The sequence below is a fragment of the Crocuta crocuta genome, unplaced genomic scaffold, assembly GCF_008692635.1.
Source record: "Crocuta crocuta isolate KB4526 unplaced genomic scaffold, BGI_CrCroc_1.0 scaffold50, whole genome shotgun sequence".
Taxonomy (NCBI): Eukaryota; Metazoa; Chordata; class Mammalia; order Carnivora; family Hyaenidae; genus Crocuta; species Crocuta crocuta.
In genome coordinates this window covers 644,579-666,959 of record NW_027527428.1, presented here as the reverse complement: position 1 = coordinate 666,959, position 22,381 = coordinate 644,579, and the positions used below count along the sequence as shown (strand labels likewise).

At 48.9% G+C, this 22,381-nt stretch overlaps 1 protein-coding gene across 4 annotated transcripts in view; it reads left to right on the top strand.

Annotated features, from left to right (window-relative positions):
- The window catches only part of SLC39A11 (solute carrier family 39 member 11), a 347,222-nt gene that overhangs the window by 95,160 nt on the left and 229,681 nt on the right, over positions 1 to 22,381 (top strand). For 2 of the 4 annotated variants that reach the window (XM_077753833.1, XM_077753845.1), the window contains one exon: positions 8,404 to 8,524. In XM_077753833.1, coding sequence (XP_077609959.1) covers positions 8,404 to 8,524 — 121 coding nt within the window. Of the gene's footprint in view, positions 1 to 8,403; positions 8,546 to 22,381 lie in introns of all 4 variants that reach the window. The other 2 variants (XM_077753824.1, XM_077753840.1) reach the window with 1 other exon arrangement.

The window sequence follows — 22,381 nt, the reverse complement described above, 5'->3', positions numbered from 1 at the left end:
CTGGGTCCTCCCAATAAGAGGTATCATGGATCTATCCACACCTTCAATGATCACTGACTTGCTGTGGTCAATGAGATGGTAGCAGATGGATCCAGGCAGAGACTTGAATAGCACTTGACGTTGGATGTTACCTTATCTTGCTGCCCCCGAAATCCTGAATTCACTGTATGAATGAGCCCAGAGTCGGCTGCCAGAGGATGACAGGCCACGTGGAGAGGAATCCGGCTTCCCAGCCAAGAGTCAGACAGCTGCTGGCCAGCAGGCTGTGGACTGCCAGATGCATGTGCTGTCCCGGGCCATTCAGCCCTGGACGAGCCATGAGTCCAGGAGATGTGATGGAGCTTAGGCAGATCAGTGGCAGCACCTGGTTGACTGTAGACTTACAAGTAATAATAACTGTTTTTATATATTAAAATTTTTTTTAATGTTTATTTTTGAGAGATACAGACAGAGTGTGAATGGGGACGGGCTGAGAGAGAGGGAGACACAGAATCTGAGGACGGGCTTCAGGCTCTGAGCTAGCTGTCAGCACAGAGCCTGACACGGGGCTCGAACCCACAAACTGTGAGATCATGACCTGAGCTGAAGTTGGACGCTTAACTGAGTCACAAAGGCGCCCCAATAATAACTGTTTTTTAAAAAAAATTGTTTTTAATGTTCATTTATTTTTGAAAGAGAGAGACAGAGTGGAAACAGGGGAGGGCAGAGAGAGAAGGAGACACAGAATCCAAAGCAGGTTCCAAGCTCTGAGCTGTCAGCACAGAGCCCAAAGCGGGGCTCGAACTCATAAACTGTGACCTGAGCTAAAGTCGGAGGCTTAACTGACTGAGCCACCCAGGCACCCCAGTAACTGTTGTTTTAAGCTGCTAAGTTTTGGGTTGTTTTGTTATCTGAGTATCTGCTACACATGCATTTTTTTTTTTTTTTTTTCTGGGAAGAGTAATCTTGTCTTTTAGCAGATTTCTGGAGGGCTCCGATATCCTTCAAAAGGAGAACATAGGTAAGAAAAGGTTGAATGAGAAAGCCCAGCTTGGAGGGGGTGGGGGGTGTCTCAAACTGTTGAACAGCCAGAAAGCACTCCTGTGTGGATAAAATGGGTGTATTTTTATGAATTCTAGGACTAAGTCTAGAAGTAGGTTAAGAGTGGCAGATAATCACTGAGCATTAGAAAGAAAATACCTCCTTATACATAGGTACTTATAGTCCTTTAGATTCGTATTGGTGTTTTAAGGAAAAGTTATATTTCGAGTTGTAAGAAGACACATCCTGGTTTGGAAAACTCTGCCAACCCCCCATCTCTTGGCCAACCGTGCCAGCCAATGACCCAGCTCTTTGGAAGATGGCCACTGAGCCGCTTACCTGGGGCAGCTATGAGAGGGCTCTCTTCGCAGACTCTTGTGGGAGCTGTATCTTTGCAGGACTGTGTGGTGCTTTAGAATCTGTTTTATGTGATTAAATAGGCTTGATTATGAATAGTAATTTGGCATCAGAAATAGGAGAAGGTTTTGTCCCTAAAAAGATAGTCTGAGTAATAGCATCCTTAACATAGCGTAAATATAGCTAGAGGTCTGGAATTAACTTCTGCCATTGTGAAGCTCTGGGCTGAGGTCACGGAGGAGATAGGGAGAAAGGTGGAAGACGTAGCCTCGGAGGGGTCATGGGCTTCAGAGTGGAAAGGTCTTACCTCTAAGGGGAGAGAATTGGGCTGCCCCACTCTGAGCGTTCCTGCCGGGAAGGGGAATGGCTTAGCCTTTGGGTGGCCAGTCACAGGCCAGCCGGCTGCCCATCCTTACATGGTCTCAGGGCTGATATCGGAGGTCTCATCTAACCATTGAGAGGGCAGATGTGGGGGTGGGTGGGAAGCCCTGCTTCTTGACATTAGCTACAACATCTTGAATGCTTTGAAGTCTTTTCTTTCCCGTTCTGCACGAATCCCTCTTTCCTTCTTTCCCGAGGCCGAAACATCTTGTGGCCACCTGGGTCCTCTGCAACACTTCCCCCTCTCATTTTGGAGATTTTGTAGTATTGTTCATTCCTTTCTGGAAGTTCGTGGAGGTAGTGAACACCGACACTATTCTGTCTCTGATCGGAGAGCTAGAAGGCACAGCTCCTGCTTTGAGAATCCCATGGTTTTGAGGTAGCCGAGGACACTGAAAGTCACCGTGTGCAGGGAGGAAGGCATATTTAATCCCCACGAGGCTGGGTCTATCTAGGAAGGCTTTCTGGAGGAGGGGGCCCAGTCTTCTTCAGCCAAGATTTTATAAGTATTAACTATCGAGTACTTAGACGCTTGGACACCTGCCCACGTGCCTCACTGGCCACTGATCCGGGGCTGTAGCCGGAGGGAGGGGGACGCAAGCTGAGTTAGAGGTGCAATACTAGTGTGTTCAGGGAAGGTAAACCAGAAGGGACCAAGTCCTCTGGTCTTTAAGGCTCCTGGTTATGACCTGTGTTCCCTGGATACGTGGGGAAACTGAGGTAAGAAAGATGGCAGCGTCCTGCCTGAAAGAGACGGAGCGTCCCCACCACTCTGTGTCCCTGTTTGCTTTGAGGCCAGCCACTTGTCATCCTAAGCCAGCCAGGCCCCAGGCAGCAGGCTGCTGCCAGGCTCCCTGGGAGAGAAGGTCATCTATTATGTAAGTGTCATCCATATTCTAGCTAGTGATCAGGAGCGACATTTAATTTTTTTTTCCATTATGTGGAATAATTTAAGATTGTGTTACGAGTGTCATTATTATCGCAATTTCCCGGTAATAAAAACAGCATCAATTATTTAATATCACCTTGTGCGCCTGGGTTAAGTGAGGATGATGGGAAACAGAGGCTGGGCGGGGGAGGAGGCAAAGCCCACATGGGCTCCAGGTTCCTTCCCCGGCTTCAGCTCACTGCGAGCCCCCGGGGGGAGGGAGCGCGGCCCCTGTTGAGATCCTCACCCCCCTTCTCCACGGGGGTGTGACACTGCCTCGCTTTAGCTGTGGCTGGGTGGTTGGGAGGGGCACCGATGAATCCTCTGACCTTTCCCTTCACCCTTCATTAGAGAGCACTGACCCGCTGGCAAACCTCAATTAAAGAGACTGCACTCCATGGGGCTGGGGTAGCTTGGAGCCATCACGGAGCTCCCCCAGCCTGAACGAACATGGCAGGCGGGGCGCCCGTGAGAATCAGAGGTTGGTCTGCTTTGCCCTCCCCTGACAGTTATTAGCAGCAATGACATCCTAGTGGGAGAAGAGCCAGGGACAGGTGAACACGTCGAAGTGGGTTATTGGGACTTGGAACAAACACATCCGGCTGCCTGCAGATGCTTGGCTCCCCGAGGCACGTGTCCATGGTTGTGCTCTGCCCCGGGGGCTTCTGTTTGCTGTTAGAGACTTCTTCCTCTGGACGTGACTACATGCTCTTGGCTACACCCTAGGCTTTTCCTTGTGGGACTGATTTCTCTGGGGCTCTAGAAACTTCAGGCTTGTGCCTGGGACAGCAAACCCTGATGGACAGCCCCCGGATTGTATTTCTTAGAGGAGATATGTATATTATTTCCTTGAAGCCTGTGTGCTTTCCTTTTCTTTTATTTGAGAGAATGTGAGTGGGGGAGGGGCAGAGAGAGAGAGAGAGAGAGAGAGAGAAAGAAAGAATCCCAAGCAGGTTCCCTGATCAGTGCAGAGCCCAACGCGGGGCTTGATCTCACGATCTGAGCTGAAATCAGGAGTGGGATGCTCCAGGCGCCCCGAAGCCTTTGTGTTTCCACGGGAGGCCTATTGTGGGGCCTCTTTCCTTCTCCCTCCCTCAATTTTATTTCGTCCTTTCCTTTTCTCTCCAATGCTTCTCTTTTGCTTCTGGAAAGTGCTAATTATTCTCCAGCTCCTGCCCCCTTCTGCACGGCTTTTCCAGAGCGAGTGGAAATGTTTGTTCTGAACCAGACACTTGCTCTGAGCCATTCATAAAACAGTAATAATCACAATAATAATTCTGTCGCAAGAAGACAGGGATCTCAAGTTCCATGACCCTTGGTGGTATTGCCTCCCAGCAGCACCCACCCCTGCTTTCTGGACCATGCTGGACTTGGAGGGGGTCGTGGGGGTGAGGGGAGGAGGGCAGGGGGAGGAATTGGGGGAGAGGCTGGTACAGAAGGAAATCGAGACTCCGACACTCAAGACTCGTAGCTTGGGAAGGAGCCTATGTGGCTCGCACCTTGACGTTTGGGAGCTGCAAGGTGACAAGACAGCCCTGAGTGGCCCAGAGAGCCGGGAGCCCACCTGAAGCCATCAGGGAGAGCAGGAGGACCCATCCCTGTCGGTGGGCTGCTGAGCGGGCCGTCAGGGCTGCAGTGGAGAGTCAAGAGCAGCTTGCGTTAGTCGCATGTCTGCCCTGGAGAGGATTGCGCTCTCCCCTTCCTGTCCTCGCAGGGCCCTCCAGGAGCAGAGTGGNAAAAAAAAAAAAAAAGAAAGAAAGAAAGAAAGAAAGAAAAGGAAAGCCCCAGAACTGTAAGGACGTGATAATGTCCATTAAAGAGGGCTGTGCTGTCATCAGCAAAAGCAAGAGGAGAATGCAGAGAAGGAATTCTGCAGGCCAAGGCCAAGGCCATGTGCGTTTAAGGCAGTGCCCCCTCCACCTGCAGTGTGAGTACTCCCGGAGCAGAGGGGGCAGCGGATGGGGTCCTGAAGAGCGAGGGGTGGCATCAGCCCCGCGGGGGTCCACGGATGCTTCCTGGCTTTCCCTTTGCCTTCAAGGGCGTATGATAAAGCTACTAGAGCAGGGTCGCCATCCCCCACCCGGGGCCTTTCCTGATAATTCCAAGGGCTGTGTTTCCGTTTCTGTTTTCCTCATCAGCGGTTGAGAGTGGAGGGCAGGGGTCACTGAGGGTCCCAGATGGGAGTCTGGAGGGAGCCCTGGGAGGCCGGCTGGTGCCGGGCTCAGGGGTGCATGGAGAGTGCTCCAGGCGTGAGTGTGGAAGTTGCCCATGGCTTCTCCCCGGATGCTTCCTGTGGCTTTCTCCTGCACAGCTGGCCCCAGGCCTTTGGGGGCTGGGTGGGGGATGGGGCGCATAGAAGGGGGCTGGGGACAGGTGGGCTATGCTGGTCCTTATTTTGCTTTTTGAAGGACAACTTCTTTTTTTTATTTTTTAAAATGTCTATTTAATTTGGAAAGACAGAGAGACAGACCATAAGCAGGGGAGAGGCAGAGAGAGAGGGAGACACAGAATCCGAGGCAGGCTCCAGGCTCTGAGCTGTCAGCACAGAGCCCAACATGGGGCTCGGACCCACAAAAAAATCATGACCTGAGCTGAAGTCAGACACTTAACTGACTGAGCCACCCAGGCACCCCTAGAAGGACAGCTTCTAAGTGAAGCTGGAGGTGGCTTAAAATAATAAAAGCAGATGGCAGGGAAAGGGGACACCTGCCTTGCTGTGCCTGCCCTGAAAGACAGTCTTCAGAAGTCCGCGTGGGTCCTTCCCTTACTTTCGAGTGTTTGCACAGAGGTCAGGGTCTCAGTGAGGCCCCCCCTCAGCATCTTATCTGGAGGAGCACTCCATCCGTAAGAGTTCACAACCAGCCAGCACACCTGCCAGGGGCTGGAGCAGAGCCTGGCTCACCACCGGAACTGTGCGAGGATTCTAGTGCACGGGGAGCGCCGTGGTGACTGGCTGGTGTCCTGCTTCTCCTTGTGTTGTCCGCCCCGGCCCTCTGTTTTAGATTTGGTATCAGTTTATTGTCTGCTTCGGGAGGGAGAACACCAAGATTCAGGAGCACGGGGGCTTGGAGACTTCGTTTTGCCAGAACCTGGCATCGTTCTGGTATACAGTTGGTGCTTAATAAGAGTTTACCAGACACATGGAGGCTGCTCGCCTTTCTAGAAAAAGTGCCAAAATTCTTACCTTCACAGTAAAAAGAGGGCCTGTGAGTTTCCAGCATCGCCAACAGCATAGGGACCTTTGGGGCCCTGGCCATCGGAAGTTGTCCTAAAGCAGTGCTCCTCAGCCTCGGCTGGGTCCTTGGCTGGATCATTCTTTGTTGGGGGGCTGTCCTGCGCAGTTAGGATGTTTAGCGGCACCCCGCTGGCTTCTGTCCATTAGATGCCAGTCCCACACCTGCACCCCACCCCACACACAGAACAAAGAGCCATTGCCAGTGTCCCCCGGGGGGCGAGGTCACCCCCCTGAAAACCAGCATTCTCTTCTACACCCAGGTCTGCCCGAGCTGCACCTTGCTAAATGGGCCAAATAACCAGCCGCGAGCATCCAAGCGCTGTGGCATTTCCACGTAATGAAGTGGCTCTGTTTTCATCTGCTTCCCCCAGTTATGCCTCAATCACATTATAAAGAGAAAGAAGACAAAGGCAGGAAAATCAGCTGACACAATCCCGGAGTGAAACGTGTCTTTTATGGCTGCAGCAAATCCTCCGATGTCAGCGTGAGACGTAGACTTGAGACTAATTAAAGCACGTAAACAAACAAGGAGCTGTGACGATATGGCCCATGACACAGGCATAGACACCAGCTGTCACTCGGGGGTGCTGAGCGGGGGCTTCTGCGGGGGGAGAGTCTGGCCCTCTCCAAGTCCCTTCTGTCTCCATGATTCTGTCCATCTGTAGTGCCAACCTTGACTGTGATACGCTATGACAGGCTGCCTTGCTTTGTGCTTCTCCCAGTGACAGAGCCGGTGAGATTCCGTGGTCCCCAGGACTCCATAAAGGGACCTGAGGACTCTAGTGAGGAAAGCTCAGACACAGCCATGAGGCATCTTTTATTTTTCCCTTTTAGAACAAGTTTCAAAAAAAAGGGTTGGAGGCGCCTGGGTGGCTCAGTCGGTTAAGCGTCCGACTTCGGCTCATGTCATGATCTCACAGTTCCTGAGTTCGAGCCCTGCCGCGGGCTCTGTGCTGACAGCTCAGAGCCTGGAGCCTGCTTCGGATTCTGTGTCTCCCTCTCTCTCTGACCCTCTCCCACTCATGTGCTCTCTCTCACTCTCTCAAAAATAAACACTAATAAAATAAAATAAGGTTCAATGAGTTATCGGCCCCCTTATTAAAGTGTGTCATAGAGGGCCTTGTAAATAAAATGATTAGAAAGACAAATGGGAAGACGTGAGACGGAGGGCTTATGTTTTCATTTGCAACCATTAATTATAAAGGAATAATGAAATAAACTATCTGAATTATTAGATTCTCTTTCTGATTCCTGATCCACAGTGACCATGGGAGAACAAGGAGGTGCATTTGTGTGTGTGTGTGTGTGTGTGTGTGTGTGAGAGAGAGAGAGAGAGAGAGAGAGAGAGAGAGAGGGAGGGAGGGAGAGAGACAGCCAGCCATAACTTTGGTGCGATTCCTTCGTGAAAGAAGCTTAAGCAAGAATTTTAGTAGTTGCTTATAAATGGGTGCATTTCATTGGATCATCAGTCTTTTCCTCTCCTGTAATGGAGACACATATATTAAATGGAAACTTTGGTTTGGAACTACTTTTGCCTGGGTTTCAAAAAATATCTGTGTTTTTGTGGGTTTTTTCCCCCATCAAGATGATTCTACTCCCCTTTCCTTAGTGACTAGCATCAATGTGTTTGGATGAAAGCCATTTTGGGGGGACCTGCCCATCTTCCTCATTCCCCTCGAGATCTTGCACATTGTAAGCTGTCAGCAGGGCGAGTGGGTTTCTGTAGATGCCTTTGGAAGAGAAGTTTCGCCCCATTTATGGATTCATTTATCTGTTGCTACTGGAATTTAGGCTCCATGGAGAGCTGTGACTTTGTCTTATTCGCCAAGCACCCACCAAGTTGGAGGTCAGCAAATTTTTGTTACATAAACGTGGGTATCACAAGACTTTGCCTGGTTGATGTAAAACAGTCACATTAACTAGTTACAGACAAAGCACACGGGTGACATGGCTATCTTAAGGTCTGTCTGGTCTTAACAACCAAATAGGTTGGGTCCCCGGGACGGTCACCATTTCCTTCTTTTGAGGTGCTTTTGTTTGGATCTCCTCCCCTTTTGATCTCACAAGAGACGTGAAGGTGGTCGGTTCCTAAGAATGCTGACCTTGTTCCTGCAGCGAGGCTGCCGTCCGAGGGGACCTGCCATATTGTTTTTTTCTGACCGTTCAGGAACGGAGTCCCTTGTGAGTCCCTTGTGCCGTTTGCCCCTGCACTGATCAAGTGTGGGGTGGGGCCCCATCTTTCCCAGTACGTGTTCTTCCCATTTCTAGGGTCAGCATCGATCCTTGACCCCGAGGTTTTGTCCGCCCAAAGTTCTACAACTGGAGAGTGAGTCGTCTTCCTCATGAGCCAGCCTGGCCTGACATCTGGGTCTGGTGCTTTTGGTAGAGACTGGCAAACCATGTGGGCACCTCTCAGCTGGAGGAGTCTGGGGGGGTGAAGGTCGTGGGGGTGTTACAGTGACATCACTGCTTCTTGTTTCAGGGTGCCGCGGAAGACGCCCCAACGGCCCTGGCATTGAACTTCGCCCCTGCGTTGATGAAGAAGTCTGACGCTGAGGGTCCCGGGCTGCTCTTCCCCGAGAGTGAACTTTCCATCCGGATAGGTAGAGCTGGGCTTCTTTCAGGCAAGCTCCCTGCAGACCCTGGGTTGAGTTAGTCAGGATAGGTGGGAAGCTGCAGGCGTTCTGTCCATCCGTTTTACTTACCCCACTGTCGCCTGGCGCTGAACCGGCGTCTGGCTCCATGCCTTTCTTTCTTGACGTTCTCCAAACCACCTGCTTCCTGCACAGGAGCTCACAGTGCCTTTTTGTCACGTTTCCAGCTTGGCTGAGTGGACAGAGACCCCTCTGATGGGGCAGAGCTGATCTGGGTCGCAGCATTCAGCGTTTTCCCTCCATTTCCCCATCTCTGACAGACCCTAAATGCTCCTTTCCACTCATGTGACTTTCCTTTTTTTTTTTTTTTTTGATTCATCTGGGAAACTGTGGCTGTTTCTCTCACTGATTCAGTTTGGAGCCAGAAAACTCTTAAGGTGGAGAGAATGCGCTCCCCGAAAGGAATCACATCACAGTTCATAAATCGCTGCAGGGGAGGTGCCGAAGGGGCCGGTGTCCGCTGGCAAGGCGCGGGAGGTGCACGGGCAGGAGCACACTGTTTTGCAGTCTTGGGGTAAGACTGCCCCTCCTTGCCTCATCGTTGCACACTCACTCACTTGGGCATTTGGCCAATTCAAGGGCCCCTTAGCCTGCAGAGAGGTGGATGCCTTTCTTTCCCTGCCCTGCCTACTTCTTCTGTACACCACAGAAGTGCAAAAGATGCTGACCACAGTCGTCTCCTCCCCTGCACAGAGTTCTCTCTCTCTCTCAACTTTTTTATTTATTTATTTATTTATTTATTGGGAGAGGGCGGAAAGAGAGAAAGAAAGAGGGAGAGAAAGAATCCCAAGCAGCCTCCGCGCTGTCAGCACAGAGCCTGATGTGGGGCTTGATCTCATGCACCATGAGATCATGACCTGAGCTGAAATCAGGAGTCGGATGCTTAACCGGCTGAGCCCCGCAGGCGCCCTGACGGAGTTCTCTCTTGAGTGAACTGGGGAGAAGCAGACTGGCTTGGTGACTCAGGAGAAAAGTCCCTTTGCGCTTCCGTGCTGGTATTTCAATTTGATCTTTTCGCCGTGTGTAGGCTGAGACGATCTCTTAGACCTCAGGGGGTGTAAATGTTAGGGTGATGCTGGCTCTCCCCGATCTGTGTCCAGACTCTGCCCTGCGTGACTTCTTCGTGGAGAGCTCGAATATCTTCCCCGCTCGGGTTGATCCTCACGGCCTCTTACCACTTCCTAGGGGGGATGCAGCCAGCAAGGGGAAACTCCTGTAACATGAGCTCACATAACAGAGAGCTTAGCCTGAAAAGTCTGCCCCCTGCCTCCCGCCACACGTGCCACTCGTCCTCAGATCAGAGCGACCTAGGTGTTGTCCACTGCTCCCCTTCTATCGGGGAGTCACGAACCGTCTGGAAACCAGGATGGGCACCGTCGTCCAGGAAAGCTTGTCGTTTTTCATGCCGAACCGTGGGAACACATGTCCACTCTTTCTAGCTGTCCTGTGCCGGCACTCCTGTGTAGCCCTCTGAAGACTTGCTGAAAGTCCTCATTCTGAGCCTTCTCTAGGATGAAAAAGTGGGCCAGATCTTATTCTATCTCTCTCTCTCTCTCTCTCTTTTTTTTTTTTTTTTTTTGTCTTTCAGGAAATGGGGGGGAGNTTGGCTTCAAGGCCATGGGGGGAAGGTTCAGCGTCTGTCAGTCAAAACAGTGGCAGTCCCCGGTGCCAGAGCTTGTCCATGGGGGGCCATGGGAACATAGGGCCCGTGGGAATCGGCTGTGCAGGAGAGCCTCCCGGGACTGAGGGGTCTTCTTGGCAACCCAGGATGAAGTGGGGGGCGGGTGCTGTGGGAGGAAGAGGCAGTCCTGTCTTCTGCTCAGGAACACCTAGGCACTGCCTGTGCTGCCTTCAGACGCCATTGCTAACTGGTCAAGTGCAAAAGCCAAGATCCCTTGCGGGGGGGCACGAAGATGACGCGCCGAGACTGAGGGATCCCAGCCATCTCCAGAAAGGTCGCTCTCCTGCTCCTCTGGAGGCCCCTGTGGGTTTCAGGCAGTTGACAACTTTAAAACCGATAATGGCTATTTGCCGACAGGCTTCATGCAGATCAAGCCCGAATATGCATTATTTGTGCCATCTGAGTTTGCCCTTAAGCCGGCTGTAAGTGCAGCATGGAGACTGGCTTAATGGGTGTTTAGTGAATAGCATCAGCCTTTAAAAAATAATACTGGTGCCGCTGTTATAATGTCCCGTAATTGGTTCAGCAAGAGGAAAAGCCAGAGAAGCCACGCTGTGGGAGAGAAGGCTTAGCTGCTCAGAGTGGTGGCGTCAGCCCCACGGAGCCAGGAAGGCACTTATGAGATACTTTCCTATTTATGTCCTGGTGCCAAATGTTTTATGATAGCAACTCTTCACAAGGCTGGGGATATTTTGGGACTTCTTAGCTAGACCAGAAGTTCTTTTAAAACCATCAATCTCTCTCTTTCAGTTCAGCTATTTATTTCTCTCTCTCTCCCCAACTACCTTTCTTTTAATTAAAAAAGTAATAACATGGATTAAAAATGGAGAAGTAATTTTTCTTCCAACTTCAAACCCTTTATGGTCCAGGCTTCCATCTCCAACACACACACACTCTTTCTTGTGGATCCTTTCAGAAGTCGTACGTTCATACAGTCATGCTTGGCCCATTGTTTCGAACCTTGTGTTTCTCACTGAACAGCACATTTTAGTCTTTGTTTCCTGGGAGGCTCTTAGATTCATGCCATTGGTGTTATTGTCTATGATCTTCCTTCATTAGTCCCTTCTTGATAGTCCTATAGGTTGTTTCCAGTCTTCTGCTTTTATAAAGAATATGGGAGAGAGCATTCCTGTACATACACTTCTGTAGGCAATTATGTTATTGAGTAAATTCTAGAAGTTAGGTCACAGGTTCTGTATATCTGAGGTCTATGAATGGGTACCAAAGGGTTCATGTGTCTCTTGACATTTTATACAAAATAAATGGTGTTTTTAGAAGGCAAAACTCCAAAACTTCCATCAGCCTTCAGACGGCTCCATGACCCTGATGTTCATCTAGATCTTGGGTTTTTCTGCCTCAACCTTTACCTGTTCAGCTGCCCAGTTGTTGTTTTTGTTGTTGTTGTTGTTTTATTAGTACTCTTTCTGGGCTATAGAAGGATAGTAAAAAATGAATCCGTGCATTCTTTTACCAATTGTCAACTACCCATTTCAATCTGTCGTTTGTTCCGAGGGAGGACATTGAAACTCTTCAAGAGTGAGGTTTTCGTTTTGTTTTGTTTTGTTTTTCATTGATCCCTTAGCACGGCAGATGGGGAATTGTCTGTAATTCTGTGTTATCTGTGAAGGGAACAGGAATAGGTATTATTTTCCAGTAAAGAAAGAGGTGGATTAAATTTGGGAAATTACGTAGTTATGACGCGGCACTTACCTTATTTTCCGTAAACCTTTGCAAAGCTTGTTGGAGGGGTAAGTGAATGGGGACTTGAGTCAGGCAAGCATACTCTGTAAGAAACTCCAGTTAGAAACAGAGTTTCCTTTAATGTCCTGTTCTTTTTTTTTTTTTAATTTTTTTAAGGTTTATTTATTTTGAGAGAGGAGAGAGAGAGCGTGAGTAGGAGAGGGGCAGAGAGAGAGGGAGACAGAATCCAAAGCAGGCTCCAGGCTCCGAGCTGTCCACACAGAGCCTGATGCAGGGCTTGAACCCATGAGCGAGATTATGACCTGAGCTGAAGTCGGATGCTCAACCGGCTGAGCCACCCAGGCACCTCAATCAATGTTCTGTTCTTTTATAATAGGAGAAATCACCGGGCAGGAAGAGTTCTACCTAGATAGCCTGGCAGATTTGAAGGCATGTTTTACAACGTGAAACCAATGCAGACTGAATGTTAAGTGAGTTACAGGTTTGCCTGAGCTACTGTCACCAGCCCATCAGCAGTCTTAGTTTATATTTTAATCTAAAACGTCGAAGTCCTTCTCGGTTATGCTACCGACCTGTTAGGTAGTACCCTCCTGTGGAGACAGAACTGATCTTGGGAGAGAGAATTTGCTCCTTCTGACCCAAGGCTCCCAAGTGCCTGACCCCTAGATTCACACCTACCAGACTGTCCGTTCACAGCCAGCATGGAGTTCAGGTGTTCCCTGATGTCCTTCTTCCTCCACAGGACACCGTCATTCATCCACCGGGTATCACACTGTCCTTTTTTTTTTTTTATGTTTTATTTATTTCTAGGAGAGAGAGAGAGAGACAGCATGAGCAGGGGAGGGTCAGAGAGAGAGGGAGTCACAGAGTCTGAAACAGGCTCCAGGCTCTGAGCTGGCAGTCAGCACAGAGCCCGACGCGGGGCTCGAACCCACGAACCGCGAGATCATGACCTAAGCGAAAGTCGGACGCTTAACCGACTAAGCCACCCAGGCGCCCCCACACTGTCCTCTTTTAATTTTGAACTCTCCCCTGTTTTCCCAGTTACACATCCTCCCTTAGATGCTCTGGGAAAATGTTGGACAACACCGTGGAACACGGAGCTGTCCAGTAATTGACAGTGTTTTCTTCCTGTGTAAGTGTTTCCACCTGGATGATGAGCTGTTAGGTGGATTTCCACACCGATTGACCTTTGGAGGATTATACTCTTAGATAGCTGTGGGGGACTAGGGAAGGGCTCTCCTCTCTTTACCCCATGCAGGGAGAAATCCACTTTTGGAAGACAACTGCCTATTCTCTCTGTGAGTCCATCCAGGTGTATCCAACTCCCAACTGCTGGATGTCCTTGGCAATGAAATTCCTTGGAGTAGCCTAATCCTAGGGAAGCAAAGAGGACTTACTTAAACAGCTCCCAAGCGCCTGTGACCATTGCTTTGTTCTTTGTTCTGTATCTTCTGACTTTCTGAGTCTTCCTCAAAGGAAGATGCTCCCTCTGTCACTGGTAATTACAGGCATAGTTAGTAAATGGAAATCTATGAAGAGTCCGACGTAGCTCCTAGGAGAAATTCTGAGTGTTTCTTTGTACTCGGGTCTCCAAAATAGCGTGGTTAAGGAAGTCTCTGAGATGTTTCTTAGTAGTTTTGACTTTTTATTGGTAAGCTCTCTAAAGAGGCAAGAACGACTTCAGTTTTTCACATCAGTTTCATGTCTTGGCATGTGGTTTTAGCAATTAGACACCCGTCCTCCCCTGTAACTGGCTGGCTAGGGGACATTTTAAAGTCTTCTCCTGGCCTAATTGAGAGTTGTCAGGGGCCTGGAAAATACGCAGGCCCTGGCACGGCCACCTCCTTTCTGGACTAGGGCCTGCAACCTGGGTTTCTTCATTAAAAGGTTGGGAATGAACCAGACTTGTCAGCATATGGCAGTAGTACCGAGGCTAATAAAACCTGCCACGTCTTAATACGGGAAAATAGGAAAATATTTTGCAGAAGGAGGAAGAGCAAAGTGTTCAATAAAAATAGTCACCAGGAACTCTCTAGCATCCTGGACACTGAAGAAAATAAGGAAGTAATACAGAAATACCCTCTTGGAGGAGTGCCTGGGGGGCTTAGTTGGTTAAGCGTCCGACTTTGGCTCAGGTTGTGATCTCACGGTTCGTGGGTTCAAAACCCGGTGTAGGGCTCTGTGCTGACAGCTTGGAGCCTGGAACCTGCTTCCGATTCTGTGTCTCCCTCTCTCTCTGCCCCTCCCTGTTCATGCCCTGTCTTTCTCTCTCTCTCTCAAAATAATAAATAAATATTAAAAAGAAGAAGAAGAAGAAGAAATACCCTCTGGGACAGGGCTCTGCATCGGGTATATAAGTGACTCTTTCCAGCTCCTGGAAACATTAATAGATGGACCCATTTTACAGATTCTTTGGTTCTGAAGAGCATTATGTTTTACCTGATAGTTTAACACTCAGGTGTTACTTAGCCTGTCTGTGAGCCTTTCTCTAAGCGAGGCAGTTGTTTGGGGAGTGCGTTTCCACGAGGCCATGGGCTTAGGCGCAATGTGGCACTTGTATAAATCTGCTTAGGCTGCCATAACCAATTACCACCGCCCAGGTGGCTTCAACAGCACAGGCTTATTTTCTCCCTGGAAGTCTGGGGTCTGCAGGACTGGTCTCCTCTGAGGCCTCTCTCCTTGGTTCATAGGTGGCCCCTTTCTCCCCGAGTCCTTCCCTCTTCTACACAGATTGATGAGGGCCCACCCGAATGATCTCATTTTAACCTAATCACCTCTTGAAAGATCCTATCTCCAAATATGGTTACACTCGGGGGTACTTGGGTTAAGGCTTCAACAAAGGGATTTGAGGAGCACACAACTCTGCCCAAGGCAGCGCTTAACAATTTTTTTTTTTTAAAGTCATCTTCCTGTGGATGGTAAGCAGCCAAAGGGAACACCAGGTGGCAAGCGTTGCTTTCTGTGTTTTAGGTGCTCTCACGGTATTTCTGTCTCCTCATCTGTCAGACTCCTAGCCGGATGGGCTGGGAACGCAGGGAAAAGGGTACAAAAAAAAGAACTGAATGAATTTGAAAAGTTACTCGGAGTCAGCACCAAGCAAGTCAGTCAGGTGATTGTTTTAAGTTTGATCTTGTTTTTTTTTTTTTTATATTTTTAGAATGTTTATTTTACTTTTGAGAAAGACAGAGAGAGAGCATCGGTGCACGCATGGGAGGGGCAGACAGAGAGAGAGGGAGAACCAGAACCTGAAGCAGGCCCCAGGCTCTGAGCTGTCAGCGCAGAGCCCGATACAGGGCTCGAACCCACAAACCATGAGATCATGACCTGAGCTGAAGTCAGACACTTAACTGACTGAGCCCCCTGGGCACCGCTAAGTCTGAGCTAAGACTGCTGGCCAGGGTAGCCGTCTATGCTAATGAAGTTAAAGGGGCGGGACAAAGCTACCCACGAAATGATAGATAACGTTGGGGGAGATCAATATTAATACACAAGTGAACCTGCAGACTTGCTGTCCTGACAGTATCCATTTGCTAGGGCCATATACCGCAAACCGGGTGGCTTAGAGCAACAGAAATTTATAGTCTTCCAGCTCCGGAGACCAGAAGTCTGAAATCCATGCCATCGGGGCCACACTCTCTCTGAAGTCTCTGGGGAAAGATCCCTCCTTGGCTCCACTAACTTCCAGTGGTGCTGGTGTTCCTTGGCTTGTGGCCACACTGCTCTGGTCTCTGCTGCCACTGGTACCTGGCCTTGTTCCCTGTGTGCCTGCGTCTGAATCCCCATCTCCTTTTTTCCGTAAAGAGCCGGGCTCTTGGATTTAGGACCCACACTAATCCACTATGACCTCCTGTTAATTACATCTGCGCTTAGACCTCTGTTTCCAAGTAACCCGTTCTGAGGTTCTGGGTGGATGTGAGTTTTGGGGGGGACACCTTTCAGTCCAGTGCACTGACCAGTCCCCCTTCTCTGAGCACTCCATGACCAGGCTCCAGGAACTGGATGAGTCCGGAGGGGCTTGTTTGTCCAGCAGAAGTGAGGGAGAGGGGAGAAAATGAGATGAGAGGAGGCTAATTGTGGCAGTAATAAAAACCCTTTTAGTTCATCAGGAGCCTTTGGAGCAGCTGCCGGGGCTCTTTGTTTGAAATATTCATGAAATGTCTACCGAGGAGTTAGGGATACAGTCTCCTTATGCAAAATTTAACATTTGCTGGGCTAGCAGGTTCTATCATATTCATAAGAGTTCTGACACATTCATTTCAGCTCATAAGCTGGGAAATGCGTTTTTAATATGCGTTTGGGAAACAGACAAGTGGCTTGGGCAGTGCCAGCCCCCGTTAGGATAGTCCTGCCAGGCTTTTATTACCCAGAGATGTAGGGTGCTGCCGCCAAAGCCAGGCGACCTGGGCTCGCTCCCTGTCTTTCTGTTTTGTTTCTCAGATGTTATTTTTTGCAGAAGCCCCTTAAGCTGGAGAAAGAAGTACAGGGTGGCACTTTGGTTTCAAGTATTTAAGATCTGTAGGCGTCTCTTTCATTTACTCCCTCCCTTCTCCATTGTTTGTTTATCTTTTTTCCTTTTGCCTGTTCTGGAAAGTACCCAAGAAGGAATGCATGCTGGTTGGGAGCCCAGGGAGCCAGGAGGTGCCACTCACGGAGACAGGCAGCCTTAGAGAACGCAGGGGCTGGTAGGGGAGCTTGAGGACCAGGGTTTAAATCCGTGTAACCCAGCATCTGGGATGGGGTCCGTGCAATCTTGCCTTAAAGGAAAGGAGTCCGTGATGAGCTCCACTCAACCTGGGCGTTCTTTGTTAGCACGCATGGTCTGACCGCCCGTCTCTTCTTCAGGTGGTGCACGTTACAATATTTTGTTCTCCTTTCTTCCCTCTGGTGCGTTTCCCCTCCTAGGGCCAGAGGACGTAAATAGCTCCAAGTGTCCTACGGCTAATTCAGTTGTCTCAGTGAAACATCTCAAGGGGTGTGACATCGTGGAGCTGAGATATTAAGGGACGTGCCAGTGTCTTCCAGTTGATGGTCCCAGATGGAACTAACTCTCGGGACTCCTGGACGCCTTGATAATCCTCAGCTAATCATCGGCTGGTAGGGAGGCAGAGATGCTCCCTGGAGATGGCAGGAGAAGATGTGTAAAATGTCTGTTGTTACTCGTAGGTACGGTGGGTCAGAGGTCTGCTGTCTTCCCTAGCACATGAGGCTCCCCTGGTGATTTCACAGCACCGGTCCTCAGCAAGCCTTATTAGGTTTGCTCAAGTCAAGCTTAGTAAGCATTGATTGTGTTTATTCCAGTAGGGAAGCTCCTGCTGTACATATAAAAACAATTAGGAGGGACACCTGGGTGGCTCTTTGGTCAAGCGTCTGACTCTCGGCTTTGGCTCAAGTCATGATCTCACAGTTCATGGGATCGAGCCCCATGTCAGGCTCTGTGCTAACACTGTGGAACCTGCTTAGGATTCTCTCTCCCTCCCTCCCTCTCTCCACCCCTCCCCCACTTGCACTCTCTCTTTCTCTCAAAATAAACAAACAAACAAACATTCAAATGAACTGGAGACAGGGACCCTCAAGGAGATTCAAATCTTCTTGGAGGACAAATAGGCCATTTTATGTAGTTCAACAGAACACATGCAAGCTTCTAACAGTCCCATGAGTGGGTCTTGAATATGTCCTTGGTGCTCCCCCATAGCCTCCTTCGTTTTGAATTATTTATTTTTAGGTATGGAGTGGGGTCCCGTTGGAGGTCCAGCTTTTCTCATACGGATGTTCAATCATTGCAGCACTATGTGCTGGAAAGACTGACCTTTCCCTATTGAATTGACTTTGTGCTTTTGTAAAAAAAAATTAATTGGCCATGTTTGTATAGGTCTGTGTTTGGACCCTGCATTCTGCTTTAGTTTACGTGCCTATCCTTTACCAATATCACACTCTTAATTATGGTAGCTTTATCATAAGTCTTGAGATCAGATATTATGCATCCTCCTCCTTTGTTATTTTTTGAAATTGTTTTGGTTATTCTAGCTCCTTTGCCTTTATATACCAATTTTGGAATCAGTTTGTTAAAATTTACAAAGAAATCCTGATGGGCTTTAGGCTGGGATTGCATTGACTCTGTCAATCAATATGGAGAAAACTGGCATCTTAACAGTCCTCGCCTTCTATTTCATGAACATGGTATATCTCTCCATTTACTTAAATTGTCTTTGACTTCTTTTGTCAGTGTTTTGTGGTTTTCAGCATACGTATCCTATACATATGTGGTTGCATTTATACCTAAGTATTTCCTTTTATGGTGCTATTACAAATTATACTGTATTTTAAGTTTTGACTTCTAATTATTCATTGCTAGTTCAGAAATATAATAGATGTTGTGTGTTAGTCTTGTTCCTGTAACCTGGCTGAACTCATTTATTTATTTAAAAAAAAATTTTTTTTTTAATGTTTTATTTATTTCTAGGAGAGAGAGAGAGACAGCGTGAGCAGGGGAGGGTCAGAGAGAGAGGGAGTCACAGACTGAAACAGGCTGCAGGCTCTGAGCTGGCAGTCAGCACAGAGCCTGACGTGGAGCTCAAACCCACGAACCACGAGATCATGACCTAAGCGAAAGTCGGATGCTTAACCGACTAAGCCACCCAGGCGCCCCTGAACTCATTTATTAGTTCTGAGAGTTTTTTGGTAGATTCCTTGGGTTTTTCTGTGTCCTGTCTATGAATAGTGACTGTTTCATTACTTCCATCCAATCTGTATGCCTTTTATTTCTCTTTCTTGACTTACTTCCACTGGCTAAGACTTCTAGTACATGTCAGATAGGAGTCGTGAGAAGAGGCATTCTTGCCTTATTCCTAATCTTAGGGAGAAAACATTCAGTCTTTAACCATTAAGGTACGGTGTTGTCTATAGATTAATGGTAGATGAAATGCATACATATTTGAAAAGCCACCAGGTTCCTAAGAGTTGTTACAATACAGAAATAGTATAGAGTAGGCCAGAAAATAGGTTCTACAGTGGGACTAGGTTTGGATTCTGACTCAACCCTTTAGTAACTACAAGACCCTGGGCAACCTTCATAACCTCCTTTTTACCCTCAGTTTCTCTGTCCAAAATGGGGATAATAGTAATTACCTCATGGAGCTGCTGTGCAGATGGATGTGGATGATGCATGTGAACTGCTTAGGACAGTGCTTGGTGCTTTATATGCCCTTAATGAATATTAGTCTTCGTTATTCTATCTGGACAGTAGGAAGAATGGTCCCAGAGCTCAGGATGCCTGGATGTGGGATTTTTTTGGCACAGACTTTGGAGATTTTGCTGCCCCTATTAAAAAGTATAGAAAGGGAAGCCTGGGTGGCTCACTTGGTTAAATGCCCACCTTCGGCTCAGGTCATGGGCTCACAGTTCATGAGTTTGGGCCCCATGTCAGGCTCTGTGCTGACAGCTCAGAGCCTGGAGCCTACCTCAGATTTTGTGTCTCCCTCTCTTTCTCTCCTCCCCTGCTTGTTCTCTCTCTCAAAATAAATAAAAATGTTAAAAAAATTTTTTTTTTTAAGTTTAGAAAGCTTTCAGGTTTGCATGTGGATTCTCCAGTCATTGAGCACATTTGGATCTCTAATACTCTCAAGGTGTTCGGACAGATGTACAGCATTTATATTTGGGCCAGCTCAGGGATGGAGTAGCCACACTGGAAAAGATCAGATTATCCCGGGGCGCCTGGGTGGCTTAGTCGGTTAAGCATCTGACTTTCGCTTAGGTCATGATCTTGCGGTTCGTGGGTTCGAGCCCCGCGTCGTGCTCTGTGCTGACTGCCAGCTCAGAGCCTGGAGGCTGTTTCAGAGTCTGTGACTCCCTCTCTCTCTGACCCTCCCCTGCTCACGCTGTCTCTCTCTCTCTCTCTCTCTCTCTCTCTCTCCTAGAAATAAATAAAACATTAAAAAAAAAAAAGATCAGATTATCCCTAAGCTGGAAGAAGAGGTTTCTAAGAGGGAAAGGAAATCCCTAAAGAAATTAAAGAAGCATAAACGTATGGTTAAGATAGGTGTGAAATATTATAGAGAACCAGAAAGTGAGGAGGAGAGAATGTGAGTGTGTGTGTTTGAGGGGGGCGGTGAAGAGCAAGAGAATAGAGTCAGGGTGTGTGGTAGGTGTGGTAGTAACCTGGGCTCATGGTTCATTAGCATCAGAATGGACTCTATTCATCTTCTCTTTTTCTCTGCCCAGGACATAGAATAAGGTCTTAGATCAGAGAATGAGAGTTGATGGGATAAGCATTGGAAATTGGACGGAAGGCTGAGCTGCCCATCACTGGGAGGATTCAAGTACAGGCTAGGGGACCAGTGGTCAGGGACGTTATAAAGGGTCCTCATGGGCAGTGTGAAAGTTTGGGCCGAGTAATTTGCCTCGACCCCCTTGCTGCTCCAAGATTGCTCATTCCTGAGCCTACCAAGAACTTCTGGGGGCAGCCTCCTCTGCCTGTCTGCCTCCATGGACCTGAAAGTCTGGGGCATCAGCTTCTGGTCTGAGATCCTGGAGTTTGCGAGTGGGGGTTTTGACAGAGGCTAGCGAAAGCGGCACTGGCGTGGCCATCAGGGGCTGCAGGTGCCTTCCCTGGGCTCAGCTACAGGGCCTGCGCTTTCTGCTTGGTGTTGCCATAGCAACCTCTCCCCTCCTTTTCCGAAGTCCACCAGTATCTCCTGAGTGTGGTGAACACTATGTCTCCCCATGTCTCCCCTTGTCTGGTTTCAACTCATCCTGTCTCTTTTCTCAGTCACTCCATCTCTCCCACCTCTTTGTATCTTGGAACCTCTCTTTTTGTGCCCACACCCCTCCTCATCTCCTCTGTCATGTGATCTGCCTGCCTCCCCTTCCTCCTCTCTCTCTCTGAGGCGCCAGTGAATCTGCCAGCCTGTCCCTCGCTCCGGCTCTGGGCAGTCCTTGGAGAATCCTCTTGGTCTCTGTTGGGCCCAGTGGTGCCGCCGTGGCCCCGGAGTAGCAGTTCCGGGGTGCTGCAGCAGTTGGTAAAGCTCTTGAGAGGCCCTTGCTTTCCTATGGGTCCGGAGACCATGTGGGCAGATCCCATCTGCCTCTCTTTCTGGAGACTCAGATCTGGGTAAAGTTCTTCCCCAGGCTTTTGTGTTAGGTTGGCTTTCATTAGCTTACGCCGCTAATTAAGCTCATCCAAGCGATCTGTCCTCAGAGGCCCTGCCTGCTATGTGTTTAGAGTGGAGCCCTGTGAGCATCTAGATACCCCTGAAGTTTATTATGGAGAACAAATCTCTTCTTGAAGTCATCATCTTTCTTAGCGTCTGTCTCAGTGACGGTGCTTCAGTCTACCCCGACTTGATTAGAGTTAGTAACCACTGACTGTCAAAATATCCTTGCTTCCTGTCTGTCTGCTGCAGCCAGGGGATGAAACTTTGCCTGTTAATTTCCCTTATTTGCGGAGCCTTCTGATCCGACACTCCTCTACCTGAGGAGTCTGATTGTACCACGCGTCTCCCCTTGATGCTCTCCCCCTGTCTCAGCTTCAAAAAGAGCAGTTAGGGATGAGGGTAGATTCTGTGCTGGCATCTAACAGGATCCCATTATCTGACCAAGACTTCAGGGCCGGGTTTTGCTAGTGATTGGATTACACAGTCCTGTCTCTCAGCCAATTTTCAGGACTGGGCGAAGGGAGGGCGCGCTGTTTAACAACAAACGGAAAGGCAGCGACCAGGACAGGACTGAAACGTCTCTCCCAGAACTAACGAGCTGCTCCTGGCCTCCCCACCGGCCTGCTAATGGGAAGTCGTGGGCTCCAAAAGCTTGTTTAAGATTCTGAATGCGGAAGGCTGGACAGAGGCAAGTTTTGATCATACGACCTGACCAGCAGAAAAGGACGTTTTAACTGCCAGCCTATGCTCTGAAAGTCTGATTAGGAGAGCCGTAGCACAGGGCTGCTGGGCTCTCGCTTTCCTTCCTCTTTTCCCTATTCGTTAGGCGTGCAAAAGGCAGAGACATCTTCAATATCCCAGTGTCGCATTGGGCACATGGACACACACAAGCACACACCTGGGAAGGGCACTTCAGCACCGTGTATTAAACACGCAGATGTGTCTTCTCTGAACAATGTCTTCCTTGAACCAATTGGCAATTATCTTATTTTTTTTCCTTTTCTTTTTTCATGTTTATTTATTTTTTAGAGAGAGAGAGAGGGAGGCAGAGAGAGAGGGAGACAGAGGATCCGAAGCAGGCTCCGCTCTGTCAGCACAGAGCCTAACGCAGGGCTCGAACTCATGAGCTGTGGGATCATGACTTGACTTGAAGTCAGACTCTTAAACCGACTGAGCCACCCAAGCACTCCAGCAGTTATCTTCTTTGATCTTTAGGGAGCTTAACAGAAATGAAATCCGTAGTTTCCAAGATTCCAGGACCCCTGGGATACT